The 14,851-nt window shown below is 39.4% G+C and overlaps 3 protein-coding genes across 3 annotated transcripts; 1 reads left to right on the top strand and 2 right to left on the bottom strand.

Annotated features, from left to right (window-relative positions):
- Positions 1-1,746: 1,746 nt before the first annotated feature.
- LOC140770197 (NDR1/HIN1-like protein 13) lies at positions 1,747-2,648 on the top strand. The gene has a single exon (XM_073111252.1). It carries the CDS (start codon positions 1,816-1,818, stop codon positions 2,536-2,538), a length of 723 nt encoding a protein of 240 aa, XP_072967353.1. The 5' UTR covers positions 1,747-1,815; the 3' UTR covers positions 2,539-2,648.
- Positions 2,649-3,062: 414 nt separating this feature from the next.
- LOC140770196 (WD-40 repeat-containing protein MSI4) lies at positions 3,063-9,606 on the bottom strand. The gene is made up of 15 exons (XM_073111251.1): positions 9,405-9,606; positions 9,095-9,158; positions 8,264-8,350; positions 7,884-7,946; positions 7,299-7,364; positions 7,128-7,202; positions 6,843-6,918; positions 6,182-6,398; positions 5,829-5,910; positions 5,534-5,607; positions 5,240-5,351; positions 5,044-5,118; positions 4,512-4,591; positions 3,759-3,858; positions 3,063-3,342 (listed from the first exon to the last, which is right to left on the bottom strand). Exons 1-15 carry the CDS (start codon positions 9,524-9,526, stop codon positions 3,241-3,243), a joined length of 1,395 nt encoding a protein of 464 aa, XP_072967352.1. The 5' UTR covers positions 9,527-9,606; the 3' UTR covers positions 3,063-3,240.
- Positions 9,607-13,373: 3,767 nt separating this feature from the next.
- On the bottom strand, positions 13,374-14,726 carry LOC140771074 (uncharacterized). The gene has a single exon (XM_073112453.1). It carries the CDS (start codon positions 14,541-14,543, stop codon positions 13,539-13,541), a length of 1,005 nt encoding a protein of 334 aa, XP_072968554.1. The 5' UTR covers positions 14,544-14,726; the 3' UTR covers positions 13,374-13,538.
- Positions 14,727-14,851: the final 125 nt, after the last annotated feature.

Here is a 14,851-nt window from a genome sequence, read left to right as displayed (position 1 = left end):
AACTTCTACTTCTCTCTGTTGCCTGCCTAATCTCTTCTTTTCTTCTTCTTCTTTTTAGTTTTTTTCTTTTATATAGTCAACAACTGCTGTGAAAGCTGGAAGTGTGGATGCCCATGCCTTGGGAGTCTCTCGTAGGTGCAGGCATGGAAAACGTGTCATTTAGCTAGCTCCAGGAACAGCTTTCTTGGATTGTCTAACACTTAGATATGACATCACCACAGTCACCTGAACATGTAGTAGTAAGATTCTGTACCTCGACGTATATAGTATCATTTTATTTTTTAAATAATACTTAATTCAGCAGGTACTAAAGATGAGTGAATTTTCCCTCCATGTTACTATGTTAGGTGACTTTATATATATATATAAATTTGATTTGTTTAGTTGATGTGATGTGCAGTGAAGCTTCCTACAAAGCCGTGTAGCATTTCTCTTATCTTTTGTATCTTGTGTGGCCAATGCATGGGTCCAATGGATCTCGTGTCGCGCAAGTGAAAAGAACGAAACTGTTCTCTTCACACGTAGACCTTTGTATGAAAGTTGTCGTCAATTCTACCTGTTTTATTATAATTCGAGAGAGTGGAATCCGATCGTCGTTTTGAATAAGCTTAAGTAATGCTGTAATGGCATTTGGTGGTTTTAGTCAACTTGCCGAATTATTATGTCAAAGAAACTTCAACTTACGCCAGAGGAGGCCAAGTGTATCCTAGTCTAGTAGGACATTTGAAGCCAGCAAACAAGACAGGCGAGCGATTGGATGAGACCCCACTTGAAAGTAGTTAAACTCCACAATTTCCTGCAAGTGACAAACATGGTGATGTACATTTTGGTGGACGGGAAATACTAATTCTACATGATTTGGAGTTGTGAACCGACAGGAACGGAGCAAATCCGAACAGAGTCCTCTTCTCACATATGTACAAATTTAGAGGAGTTTCAAAATTTTAATTATTAATGTATATTATTTTCCAAATTTAAACTCACAAGCGTTTTACTTTTTAGAATAGAAACACTAATGAATTAATTATTTTTATATAAAAGTAAAATTTTAATTTAAGCAGTTAAAAAAATAACCTAAACGTATTCCTACAAATAATTTAGTAAAAACGCTAAATTAGTAAATTCAAAATATAAACTTTTGTGAGTTTAGTGTTTTAGTTATTATTATAGTAAAATAGACTGCTTTTGGTGATAAGTTTAAGAGACAGATCAATCTTGGTAAATTAAATTTAGAATATAGATTAATTTGGTCAATCACCCAATTTAGAGAGAGAGAGAGAGAGAGAGAGAGAGCTGAAGAGGGACTAAAAAAAACCTTTCTTTGCTACAGCGATTATTTATCCCATATGCTGAGATAAAGCTCCAAGGAGAATAAGATAGTGCCAGAAATAACTGAGATGGTTTAGATCGCATCGGTCCATTAAGAGAAAAGAAAAAGAAAAAGTAGTTATACGTATCGATTCAATAATTGATTCCAAATTACTCTCGTGAATGTCACATCACGTAATCAATTATTGACGGCTTTAACTCGGGACCGCTAAAGTTCTCCTCGACAGATCGATCTCAACTGTACGCTGGAATCTCAAAATCTAATCTATTCCTCCCGTCCGCTGGATGTGACTCTGACGATGGATCGCCCGCCATCCGCACCATCAGTCTCTAGTCTCTACACTCACACCAGTAACTCGATTTCGAAAGGAATATTTCTTTCGCGCTATTAGTGGCTCTTCCTCAATAATTAACGCGAGATAAATGCCTACTAGATTCTTCTTACCGTCTCCTTCGTGAAGTCAGAGAGAAAGTAAAGTGAGAGAAATGGGAGATCGAGCTTACCCCTCTTCTTCTAAGCCAATCCCTAACCCTAATAATCCTCCTCCGCCAGCCGTAAACGGCGGCGGCGGACGCCGGTATCCTCTACCTCCCCCCCGCAGGCGCCGCCGCCGCAGCTGCTGCTGCATATGCTGCCTCTGGGTCACCTTTTTCTTCGTCCTCCTCGTCTTCCTCGCCGCTATCGCCGCCGGGGTCATCTACATGATCTTCCACCCCAAGCTTCCCACCTTCACCGTCACCTCCCTCCGCCTCTCCGCTCTCAATCTCACCGCCACCGATCTCCTCACCTCGCGCCTCGACTTCAACATCACGTCCCGAAACCCTAACCGCAAGATCGCGTTCGTCTACGGCGACATCGCGGTCTCGGCCTTCGCCGACGGGGTCGGGATCGGGGAGGGATCTATTCCCGGATTCGTCCACGAAGCTGAGGACACTACGGTGATCGAGGGGGCGATTTCGAGCTCGGGGAAGAGCTTGGATTCCGGGGAGGCGTCGACTCTCAGGAAGAGGAAGAGATTCCCCTTGGAGATCGTGATCGACACAAAGGCCGGGGTAAAGATGGGAGGGTTCAAGTCGATCCGGCTCGGGATCAGGGTTTCTTGCAGCGGATTCGATGCGGCTGTCGGTAATGGGACGGCCGTAGATTCCTCTAAAGATGCCAAGTGCAACGGGAAGCTTAGGGTTAAGATTTGGAAGTTGACGATTTAAATTTTGTTGTCTTCGTTTGGCCAGTTAACATTGGGATTAGAATAGAAAATTGAGTTCTTCCGCATGTAACAACTAACAATATTGTTTGATATTTAGATAGCTTTTCATCTACTATACCTTCTCTGTGTGCTTAAATCAAGGTGAAGGTCGTGATTGTATAACGTAAAGGCAGCTTTCCTCCTAGCAGCTCGATTAAGCTTTTTACTCGTCGGCTGCCACATCAATCAATCTCTGTCAGGAAGAGTCAGTCAGCAGGTAAATTGCGTGATTGTAAATGCCACTAAAGAATCAAGAACCATAATGCACTCATATAGCTCTCATATAATCTTAATGTCAAAAATATGCTATGCTAAGACTAAGAGAGATGGCAGTCGTAGAATAAGCGTGAATAAGCATTGGAAGATCGATATCGTGGACGAGATCATTAAAGCAGGGAAACAACCTAATGATCAAATACCTGAAGTAGGTTTTCTTCGCCATAATTCCAACATCAACCCAGGCTAATAAGCAGCAATCGTGGGTGGTTAGAAGGTCAAAATACTAACAATGATTTAGCTAATAAGCAAGGGGCAAACACCCCGTCTATCACAAACACGGTTCTCTGAAGGTATCTGCAAGCTCTAAAGGAGGTGGAACACCACACAGTTTTGACAGCTGCTTAGGCTGATAGAGGTTTACAAAGACCATGAACTAGCAAAGATTTTAAGTCTTGGGGGCGCATGTAGTCAAGTGGGATTTGAACTTCTCCAGCTCCGCTATGACCTCTTCTTCTGGTCTATAGATTAAATCGCTCATTCGCCATATCTGCATTAATTAACAGAAAATGAATTAACTGAACGATTATTTCACAATAACGAAAATACTTTCCAACTCTATAAAGCAGTTTTGGATCTATTGGTTCTCTGTCTGGACTCCTTTTAATCTAGTAGCTAACATGAGTCCACACAGACAGAGACATAATAAACATAGTAAAAGCATGCATTTTGAGGGAGAATGTGCTTCTCTAGATTATGGCAGAAGATTGGGCCTTCTAACACTCTCCACCTTTCTTTGGCCCCTTTAATTGGAAGCCTGCCCTCGAGTGTGGGTTCTTCCAGTGAATTCCAAAAGTTTAAAGCAACATTCACTTATTCAAAAAGTCAAAACTAATAGAAAAGTACATGCCAGAGAATTTGGGGTGGGGATGGGAGGTGTAGAGTAATCAATCTAAGAACATTTACCTGCAATGTGCCGCCGCCGCCAGTACTCTCACCATCATCAGATACACTAACAATAGTCCATGGATCAGATGAATTCCAGTGGAAGTCTACAACTTTATCTCTGCATGAGCATGTAAAGACCAAGATTAACATGGTTATAAGCAATAGCTTATGAATTAAGTCAAATATGTCGTCACATAAAGAGGATCATCCCTTCATCTAAAATTGTGACCTGTTGATCTGGTCTACAAAAGATACCAACAATTCCATGAAAAGATGTTGAAGTTATTTACTCATACCAACTGGCCCACTGCCTCAACATATATGAAAATTATCCTATCAGCCACTAAATTTTGAACTAAAAGACTGGTTGGATCAACAAATCTGATTGGATTCTCCTCTAGTGGAGTATAGCTAGATGGATGTATCAAAAGTTCAAAACTATACCAGATGTTTCTAACTAAGGTGAATGCAATCTTAAAACAGTTCAGATATGATATCGAGGAAGATTGAAATAGAGGAAGTACTAAAGAAAGAAAATAAAACTGCTTGAATTGGCTGATTTAATTTATGCAGATCTAAGAAGCGAAATGAATTGGAACAATTTGATAGCTGATCTCACTTTGCTTCCAAAATTGACCTAACAAGTATCCCATACTTTATAGCCTGCTCTTGAAGAGCAGTCAGCAACGTAGAATAACAAGAAATAAAGATAGCAGCTAAACAGTTTACATAATGCAAATCTCAGCTTCCACATGTAAACATAACACAAACCTGTGGCCTGCATGCTGAAAGAATAAACCTGGCGGTGAATTGGGCATCCTTGTTCCAACGTGTTCCTTCTTCTTCCCCACCTAATTTAGATGAGCTTAACTTAGAACAATGAATATTGCATATTTGATGTAGCAATTCAAAAAAAAAAACACTAAGCTGGAAACGAGAGACCGCACGTGAATATGTTCCAACTTCACACAAAAGTAATTTATAGAAAGTCTTTGTGACCCACTGTTCGATGTAACACATGCTCCTACCAAAAGAAGTTTCGGAGTGAATAACATAGAAAAAATCAGAGTTAGCCATCTAGGCTTGGGCAGCACAGAGAATCACAACTGGAATCTCATTCAGAAAATTATTCTATTATGAATTCATATATCATATTAGTCAAGATATATCTAGAATAGTTCATTAAAATCTCATCCAGGACGCACACAAATAAGCATGATTTCTTAATCAGCAGGTGCACAGAGGTTCATAAGTTTACTCCTTAACAAGACTGCTGTAATGTACCAGTGAGACAAGCTCATACCTTTTCATGATCCCAAACGTTTAGAAAACCATCTTCAGCAGCACTTCCAAAAACAGAAGTTTTGTCAGGAGACCACTGGAAGAAATATTGAAATTGTTACAGAGGGAAAAATGTTGATTATTCAGCTGATATGGAATTTGTTAAAAAAAAAGCTAAAAGAGTATGGTAAAATTATAAGATTTAGTATCTAACATGCCTGCACACACAGAACAGCAGCTTTGTGGCCTTCAAATTTAAAAATGGGGGATCCAACACCATCAGTAGTTAGATTTCGGCGGTCAAACATACGGACAGAATTATCTGCAGATCTGAATGAAGATGCAATGACAAGATAAGAAAACAGGATAAGTATAATTTAGGTCCCTTTTTCCAAGAAAGCAGGCCATATGAAAATCACTTTGGATAAAAGTACAAAATGCCTGAAGATAATAGAATCTCATGAGCAGCCAGACCAACTAATCATAGAACAAATAAATGTCAAATCAAATACCCAGTCAAAATAAGGTTATCATCATGGGGATTCCAGTCAACACAGTGAAGATCAGCACTGTGAGCCTTCTCAACCTGAAGATACAAAGAAAGCAGTACTTTAAAAGCTTAAAAAGTGCAGAAATAGAATGAATTAAAGAAAGAAAGAAGCCAATAAATGCATAATAATTCTAATAGAAACAGAGACAATGATTGTTGCCATAAAATCACATTAACCAAAAATTCACGATATCGCTCTTTATACAATTAGATAAATTATAATTTTCATGAATCAGTATGTATGTGAAGAACAAAACCTTGACAACAGGACTAGTACCAACTCGGGCATCCCAAAGAATGAGGCAGGAATCATCACCCACGCTACAGAATTCCTGTGGACTACACAACAACACAATGAACAGAATATCAGAAACAGAATTTGAAACGCAAAGGTGCATCACAAATTATGATAACGACTGACCAAAGTCAAGAACTTTTCATGACAAACTAACTAATAATAATCTTGCAGATGCCACAAGGAAAATATCCAATGAGGTACAATATAACAATGATAGAAAAGGACACATTGCAAGGAATCAAGTAAATACTAGCACTGTATCCATAGTTATTTGAAGAACATGATCAGTCAAAACTGTAACAACTTAGTCACCTAGAAGGACAGAATTGCACATCTTCAACGGTATCCTCATGCCCATGATACACACCTCGAGGTCCAATTGTAGGACTGTCTGAACTTTTTTCATTACCAGATTTTGCAGCAGCCTTACTGCCTGAGCTCCCAGGTGACCCGGGAGATTTGGAGGCTGAGTCCATTATCGAAGAAATATGATCCTGTATGCTCCACAAGACGACTGATTTGTCCTTACCTACAAAGACGAAAGAAAATTACAATCTAAATAGTGAAGTTCAAGTTTTCAGCAAATAAACCATCCATAACAAATGGTGGCGAGCTTTTGCAGAGAAATCAAGCATGCGGAAAATGTAATAGCAACTCTTGACATGGATGCATAAAATGTTGCTCTATCTAAAATTAGTTTTGCATATTATTAGAGCACCTTATCACAAAATCAGCCAGTCCCTAGATAAAGTGTTCTGATCTAAGATTTCAATTAAATTATTGCAGTAAAACAATATAGTTCACTAAACTGACACATCAACACCTTGACACTGGAGCAGCACAATTCATGTTATGGCACTAAATACTCCATCCAAAAGGCAAACATAACAAAAGAGACAAGTCTCAGACAGGAAAAGACTGGAGAGAGCATAAATACACAGATGTGTATTTTGTTGTCATGCAATTTTCGAACCTCCAGAAAGTACAAATGGTTCTGTCGGACACATGGCAAGAGCAAACTCTGCATTTTCTTGATGGCCTGTCAATATCTGCAATAAATTAAACATTCTTAAGCTTTGTAACAGGGCTCATATTGAAAATTTTAACCAAAACTTTTGATATATACTATCAGGCACTAAGATCTTATTTCATGCACGGATTCTCCACAAAGAAATTGTGTGCAACAAGCATTAACTATCGTATTCTTATCAAATAACATCCAGAAATGCATAGTCGAAGTAATTTAGGAGCAAAGAACCAGATCTGGACGAGACTCTGCAGCTCCAAGCACAGCATGCCGATTGGGTTGCGCCTCAACATCCCAAATAAGTACCTGCATACCAGCCATATGAACCAGGTATCACTACCTTATTCAAATCCTCAACATAAACAAGCAGCTAAAACTAATAGCAAAATGCCAGAGATATACATCAGGACTGTCAGTATGTGTTGCCACTATTTTACTATTTTGAGGAAGCTCCCTGATTCTGTTGACCTGCATAGTATAAGAAATAAATAGTGCATAAGATATCAGAAACTTGCAAACTTTACCACAAGAAATCTACCTCAAACTTCACTACGAGTTCTTTTATTAGCAAATAAAAGAGTACCGAGCAAGTGACCGAGTCAACTTGTGAAAGTAGACAAAACTTACAAACCAAAAGAGGAACTAAGGAGTACACAACTAAAGAAGAAAGAAACATTTAATCAGCCAACAGCCATGTATAATACCATCAGGGCCCCAGAATAAACTTAGCCAAATAAATTATAGATTTACCTCCAACCAGATAAAATGTCTGCATAAGCTACATCTGCCCATAGATCAGGTTTCATAATGAAAAAATATCCTAGAGCATAAACAGCTGGGCAGGCACTTTATTTTCTTAATTAGTGACAGCCCGCCATCAGTCATTAAGGGATTAGAACAGTCTTGCAATTGAACAGATAGCTTTTAGTGGGGGGAGGGAACAACACCTACAACAAGAAGGAAAATGAAGAAATTATAATGCCATACCTCTCCAGGATGTATAATAGTTTTGTACTTCTTCACAAAAGGAGATCGTGCTTCTTCATTGAACTGCAATATATTAAACCAAGTTTTATGTTACCACCATGATATTTAGATGTCACCATACACAGCAAATTCACTAAGAAAAACTCAACACTGAACTAGTTTCAGGAAGCTCAAAAAGAAAAAGTAACATCTGACTAGTTCCACCAAGTTTGCTAAATACAATTAACATCTAATCAGTCCACCACAATAGTGTAGATATCCTAATAGACAGCAATTTCCAGAAAGATGTAATAAAATGCATCACAGATTTTGAGTAACATGATGTTTGAAGCAAAAGATAACTCAGGAGATAGGACAAAAAGGTAGTTAATTTTTATAACCTGAGATATATGCTCTGCAGCTGCAACTCTTGGTTTGACAACTTCACAATTTGCTATAACAAGAGTATTGGGAACACTACCATCAGTCTGGAGAGAGTACCCCAAAAAAAAAAAATGGAGTTATTCCGAGGTTAGTTGCCTTTCAAATTTAACAATAAGAAACTTTAAAAGGTTGTAGCAGCATGATGAATATCAAATATGTGCATAAGACACATCTGTTAGTGGATCAAGTGTTTCTTAAGTAGGTATAATGCAACCAAAAATTATCTCATTTTGAAGGTCACATCTACCATCAAAAGTGAAGAAATTTATAGAAGAGATGATCAAGACACATATGAGAGCAGAACATGTAAATAATTCTTAAAACCATTCACAATGGCAATAATTTAGTCCGGTTCCAAACCCAATAGGAGTGGAGGGATTCAAATTATTGGAGATAGCATGGTTATGTAAAAAGAAAAATATCAGTGAAGCCCTGTATAAAATAAATGTATCTTGTCCAAAATCATGAGCAAGTTATGTATAAAATGTATTTCCACAAATGCATCTCTATTTAATTTTCCTTAACAAATATCCATCAAATTTTGGTGCACGGAACAAGTCACGTGGTCTGTGAATTATGGAAGGGTCTTCCCCCTTCACGGACAAATTAAACCGCCGTGTCATCACGGACGACTTTACCTTTTCCTTTTTTCCAACAACAACAACAAAAAACTTAGATTTCCGTACATTTCTACAAGCAAACCGAATCATTTCATACTAAGCAGTCTTCTAAGCCAAAGTTTTCTCAACAAACAACAGTGGAGGATCCTGAAGAGTAAGGTGGGTTACCTGCTCTGAGAGGTACAGACGCTGGCGATTCTTGTACGTCGCCTGCTCAAGCTGCGGACCCCACCTTTTCCAAAAGCAACAACAAGTAAACCAAATGCATATCAAGCACTAAAACCCTAAAAACTTATCGACCGACAAAAACAAAAATCCTGGCTAAAACCCTAGAAATCGAGTAAGCGAACACCAGGGTGAGCTCCCTTTTGGACAAAGGCGAAGCTAGCATCGCCAAAAACCGTAGAAATGCTTGCTTACTTCCGATGGAACCGTGGCTAAAACCCTAGAAAGGACGAGGAGGAGGCAGAAGAGTTACCGGCAAGAGAGAGAAGGCCAGACGAGGTTGTGATTCGCGAGCCAGTCGTAGAGGACGGGAACGAGGGATTTCCACTGCGTGTACCTCTCGTCCACCGTCGTTCTCCCACCTCTCTCCCTCATCTCTCCTCTCTCTCGCTCTCTCTACTCGGCTAGCTTAAGCTTGCCTTGCGGAGGAACTACCGAGTCGGGACTTCCCAACTTTTTGAACTTGGACTAGACAGACTGCAGTATAATGGACGTACACTACAGGCAGGTGTCGGTTTACTGGGCCAGGACTAGGAAGCTTTTTGTGCGTTAAATTACCTACGTAATGGGTTTATTAATGGGCCATTCAATGGCCCAACTAAATAACTCACTTCTAGGGCCCTTGTAATCATCATTCATCAGTCTCTCCTTTTTCTCTTTTCTTTTTCTTTTTCTTTTTCTTTTCTACTGATTTTAATCGATCACATTTGAAGACTTTTACATAATTGCCACCTAAATTCTTTAAATTTCATAATTGCCACTTCATTCTTCTAAATATCATAATTATCATCAAATCATTTAGTTAAATTTAATTAATCACGACTGCAATACAACGAAAGAAATTAAAAAGAATATTTTACTCTTGCCTAAATTATTTTAAATAGTTTACGAGTTATCCAATATCATACCCAATACAATGAAACATATTTTATTTTATGTGATATAAACATTATTAAAAAAAATTACTTTATAATGGAGGCTATGCTAGTCATTTAGATATGTTTGCTAAATTTAATAAGAATCTATTAGAAATATTTTATAAAAAATAACTAAATGACAATTTTAAACGAGTCAAAAAAATATCTAATAGCAGTTCTAATATTTTTAAAAAATGTAATGATAATTATGATAGTTTAAAAATTATCAATGCTAATTCTATAAAAATATATTTTTTTAATTAAACTTGGTGAGAGGTAAAATAGTTATAATTTGCCTTGTGTTATTATAGGGGTGTAAATCACTTACTGTGCTACATAAATTTTTAAGAAATTTCTAAAAATATGACCACTCAATGCTTGACGGAGATAGCACTGATTAGATTTAATCGATGGTCAGCCTTAGGGGTGTAAACTAGTTGAGCTTAGCTTGAAATTAATTTTAATATTAAACTAGTTGAGTTTAATATTTGGATTTGACTCAATTCAACTCAAGTTTAGTTAGAGCTTAATCGGAGGAAAAGAAAGCGCATTAGGAGATAGCAACTTACCAAAAAAAAAAGTAGGAGGCGACAACTTATCGAAGAAAGAGGAGGAAATGGAGGCGACTTGCTGATGAAAGAGGAGGAGACGAAGAAGGACGAGGACGAGGAGTTGAATGAGGAAAAGGATCACGAGACTGATGTTAGTGGAGAAGGAGGAGGGGCCATCAGAGGTCAAAGGATAAAGAGCAAGAGGAGGATGCTCAGTTTGTTGGAGAGAATTTTATTAAACTTAGGATACTTATACTATCAAATAAGAGGAATAAGTCATCCCTAGGCTTATTTCAAGAGAGAATTTATCTTATATTATAATTTTAATATATTATTTGATTTATACAAAATTATATATGTGATGACTAAATAAATTACATTATTATCCTTAGTAAAGAAAAATAGTAAGGTCAATTACTGTTTTAAATTATTATTAATCATTGCAAACTTAAATTATATCATGTTCAATTTAAAATAATCAAAATTTAAAAAAAAACAAAATAATAGAATAAGTTATATAAAAGTGTTTAATAAGAAAAATAAAAAATATAATTTTTTAAATACACCAATCATTTAACAAATATAAAATATAGAAAATAAAAAATAAATTTTTTTGAGTAATTAAGATTATTATAATTAATATATCTAAATTTATTATTTCTTACTTTGAAATTTATGTGGGCCAACGAGATAACTAATTCAATCATATCATAGATATATTTATATATAATGTATATTAATACATATATAAATATTATCAAATGTTATATTTATGCTTTGAGCTGATGCTGAGCAAGCCTTAATTCTGGTGCTAATTTGGTCTTCCCAATCTTGGATTATGCAACAGGATTTAAACTTGCTTAGTAGGAAAAGCATAATTAGTTCTGCTATGTATGTCTTCCCAATCTGTGATTTGTTTAAATAAATAAGCGAAAAAGGAAATAAAATAATGGGAAAGATATCCAACTTTTATTAGGCAGACTCGATATCCTCAAAATGTGATAGGAATAACAAAATTAACATTAGCATATCAAGAAGACAGTGATCCTACTAAAATTATTCTCACTCTATAAGTTACTTATAGCTTAACAATTAAAAAATTATAATTCTATTTTTCACTTCTTAAACTATTATTTTTTTAATGACCCTTTAAATTTTATTTTGGTACATAATTGTGACTCTTTAAATTCCTTCTGTAGAGTTCTGTTACATATTCCGACAATAAGTTGTCATGTAATATAATAAAAATGCCTCTTAGCTAAGTCAAGATAATAAAAATACTCTTTATCAAACACCAAATTCTCTTCTAACACCGTCACTGACCCCTCCACCCAGACCACCATCGTCCACACTTCCTCCTACACCGCCTTCGCCATTAAACCCTCAACCCTGCCCACTTCCACCACCATTGCCGTAGCTGCTAGATCATTTTCCTCTTCCTCCATCCCCTCTTGCACCACCACCACCAACTCCACTGACACCACATCCTCCTCCATGACCCCTTCCACCATTGACTTCTCCGTCGCCACAACCGAAACCTCCACAACCCCCAACATCACCTCCAGTTCCAAACCCTCCTCCATGACCACTTCCACCGTCGACTCCTCTACCATCGCCACCACCAGATCATCCTCCTCATACTACTCCTCCTTCTGTAGCACCACCATCGCATACTCCTCCACCAGCTCCAAATCTTCCACCACTTCCACCTCCACCTCTGAGTCCACCTCCACCTCTGAGTCCACCACCACCACCACCACCACCACTTCCAACTCCACCCCCTACCTACACCACTTCCACCACCGACTACTCCTCCATCGCCACCATCAAATCCTCCTTCCTACACCATCTCTGAGTCTACCAACACCACCCCCAACTCCACCCCCTACCTATACCACCTCTTGCTTTGAACCCTCTTCCATAACCACCTTCGACCACCAACTGGCACCGCCATCACCAAATCCTCCTCCTCCTACTCTTCCTCCTATAACACCACCACCGCCACCAGCTCCAAATCCTCCACTACTTCCACCTCCACCTCGAGCCCACCACCATACCCTCCTTCATGACCACCTTACACCATCTACTCCTCTACCATCGCCACCAATCCTCCTCTTACTCCCCTCCTACAGCACCAACACCACCTATTCCTTCACTAGCGCTAAATCCTCCACCACTTCCATCTCCACCTCCGAGTCCACCACCATGGAAACATCCACCACCCCTAACTCTAAACTCTACCTACACCACCTCCACCTCCAAATTCTCATCCATGACCACTTCCACCACTGACTCCTTCTCCGCCGCCGCCACCAAATCCTGCTTGTAAATTAACTCCAAATCCCGCACTACTTGTACCACTACCTCTCAAAAGAAACAAAAGAAGCATAGAGAGGAGAGAAAGAGAGGCGAAGGGGTGCAGAAGAAGCAAGGGTGGGGGCGGCGAAGGTGGACGATAGTTTGATGGCGAGGTACACGGGATAGAGGGAAGAGAGGAGTGCAATGAAGTAATTTGAAAAAATGTATATTATATTATCTAAGCCACTTAATTATCCCATCTTTTCAAATTAAGGGGTAATTTAGTCATTTTCTCGATTTCATCTATGGCATGAGGTTTTTTTAGTAATTCTTGTGCCATTACATAGTCCGAGGATAAAAATGAAATCATACTTAAAAGAATTCAAAAAATCCGAAACTGAAATCAGGTTTGCAAATAACACTAATAAATGAATAACAAATAAAAGGATTGTTGAATAATTTGCAGGCAATCTTATGATTTAAGATACCAGTTATAGTACAATAACTCCATTTATGATCGATCAACAGAATGATCATCTCCAACCTCGTTGTACAAAAACAATAAGAAGTCCCATGGCAGTCCTAAATTCTATATTAATGGATGATTAAATAATAACCACATCAGAAGGAAGAGAACCCTAAACCTAACCTGCAATGCAAAGATTCTACCGGAGCTCCGGCATTCTTCGACTGTTCGTCGTCGTCGTCGTCTCCCATCTCAAGAGCCTGCCTCACTTCGAATACATCGACGAGAGGCTTCATGTCATCCTCCTCTTCCACCTTGCAGTGTTGTTGCAGTTGGAGACCTAACATGGACGAGTCGGACGCCTCAATATCCATCCCAATATTATTGCAATTGTCATTGTTGTTGTTGTTAATGCTGTTGTTATCGCTGTTGCAATTGTTGTTGTTGTTGTTATTGTTCGCGTCATCGCCGTCTGTGCCTTGATAATAGAAATAGTCATAGTATTGCTGGTGTTGCTGCGGGTTGTCATGCAATGGAAGAACGGAATTGGTTTGCTGGTCGCTGTACATGGCATCGACGACGACATCATCACTGCTCGCAAGGAGGAGAGCGGAGCTGGTGCTGTCAAGATCCGATGCACCACCGGGATTCAATGCTGCATGCGCCTGTGCACGACAGATGGAGAGCTGGTGCTGCACGTATGCCAGTTCGGCGTAGCCGAGTTCTAGCTGTCGCTCGAGCTCGAGGATGATACGATAGCATCCACCAACGGGGTCATACGCGCGGGCGTTAGACTGGAAGATGATGGACCGCATGGCTTCGGCGCGCTGCACGGGCTCAAGGGGCTTGATGATGTTGAGGATGTTTCGGACGCCGAAGAGACGGTGCGCATTGAGGAACTGGCGCTGCTGGTCGGCGGGGAAGTAAGGGGCGAGTGGGCAATCCGGGTTGCACTTGCGGCGTTGGTACTTGCACACGGCACAAGCCTGGGTCGTAGTCTGGGATGTCGAGGAGGAAGACGAGGAGGAGGAATTGGAAGAGGAAGACCTTCGAGGAACTGGATTGGAGGGGGAAATGGTGGTGGTGGTGGTGGTGGAAATGATATGAGGGGAGGAGGAGGAGGAGGTGGTGGTAGTTGTAGTGGCCATGCTTGAGTTCATGTTTGATTGGGCGATGGGGCGAGGTTGGTGGGCCTGCGGTTCCGGCGGGCCTTCGTTGGGGGGAGTTATCGATCGCTGCGCGCTCGGCTGGCTCGTAGGAAGGGGGACGAGCTAAAAGAGGAAGGGGGAGAGAGATAGACGATTAAAGAAGATCCGGATCCGATAAAGGAAACAGTCATACGTGAGATCGTGGCATTACGGATTCGTCGGAGGAGAGAGGGAGAGGGGTATGTTTCTTTTTCTCTTCCATTTCTTTTTTCTCTTCCTATTTCTATTTCCTTTCTTGGGTTGTTGGGACTGTTATCACA

Source organism: Typha angustifolia, chromosome 11 (genome assembly GCF_048772165.1).
Source record: "Typha angustifolia cultivar Huaian chromosome 11, ASM4877216v1, whole genome shotgun sequence".
In the NCBI taxonomy this organism is placed as follows: domain Eukaryota; kingdom Viridiplantae; phylum Streptophyta; class Magnoliopsida; order Poales; family Typhaceae; genus Typha; species Typha angustifolia.
Note: the sequence above shows the minus strand (reverse complement) of the source record. Positions and strands in the feature narration are given on the sequence as shown.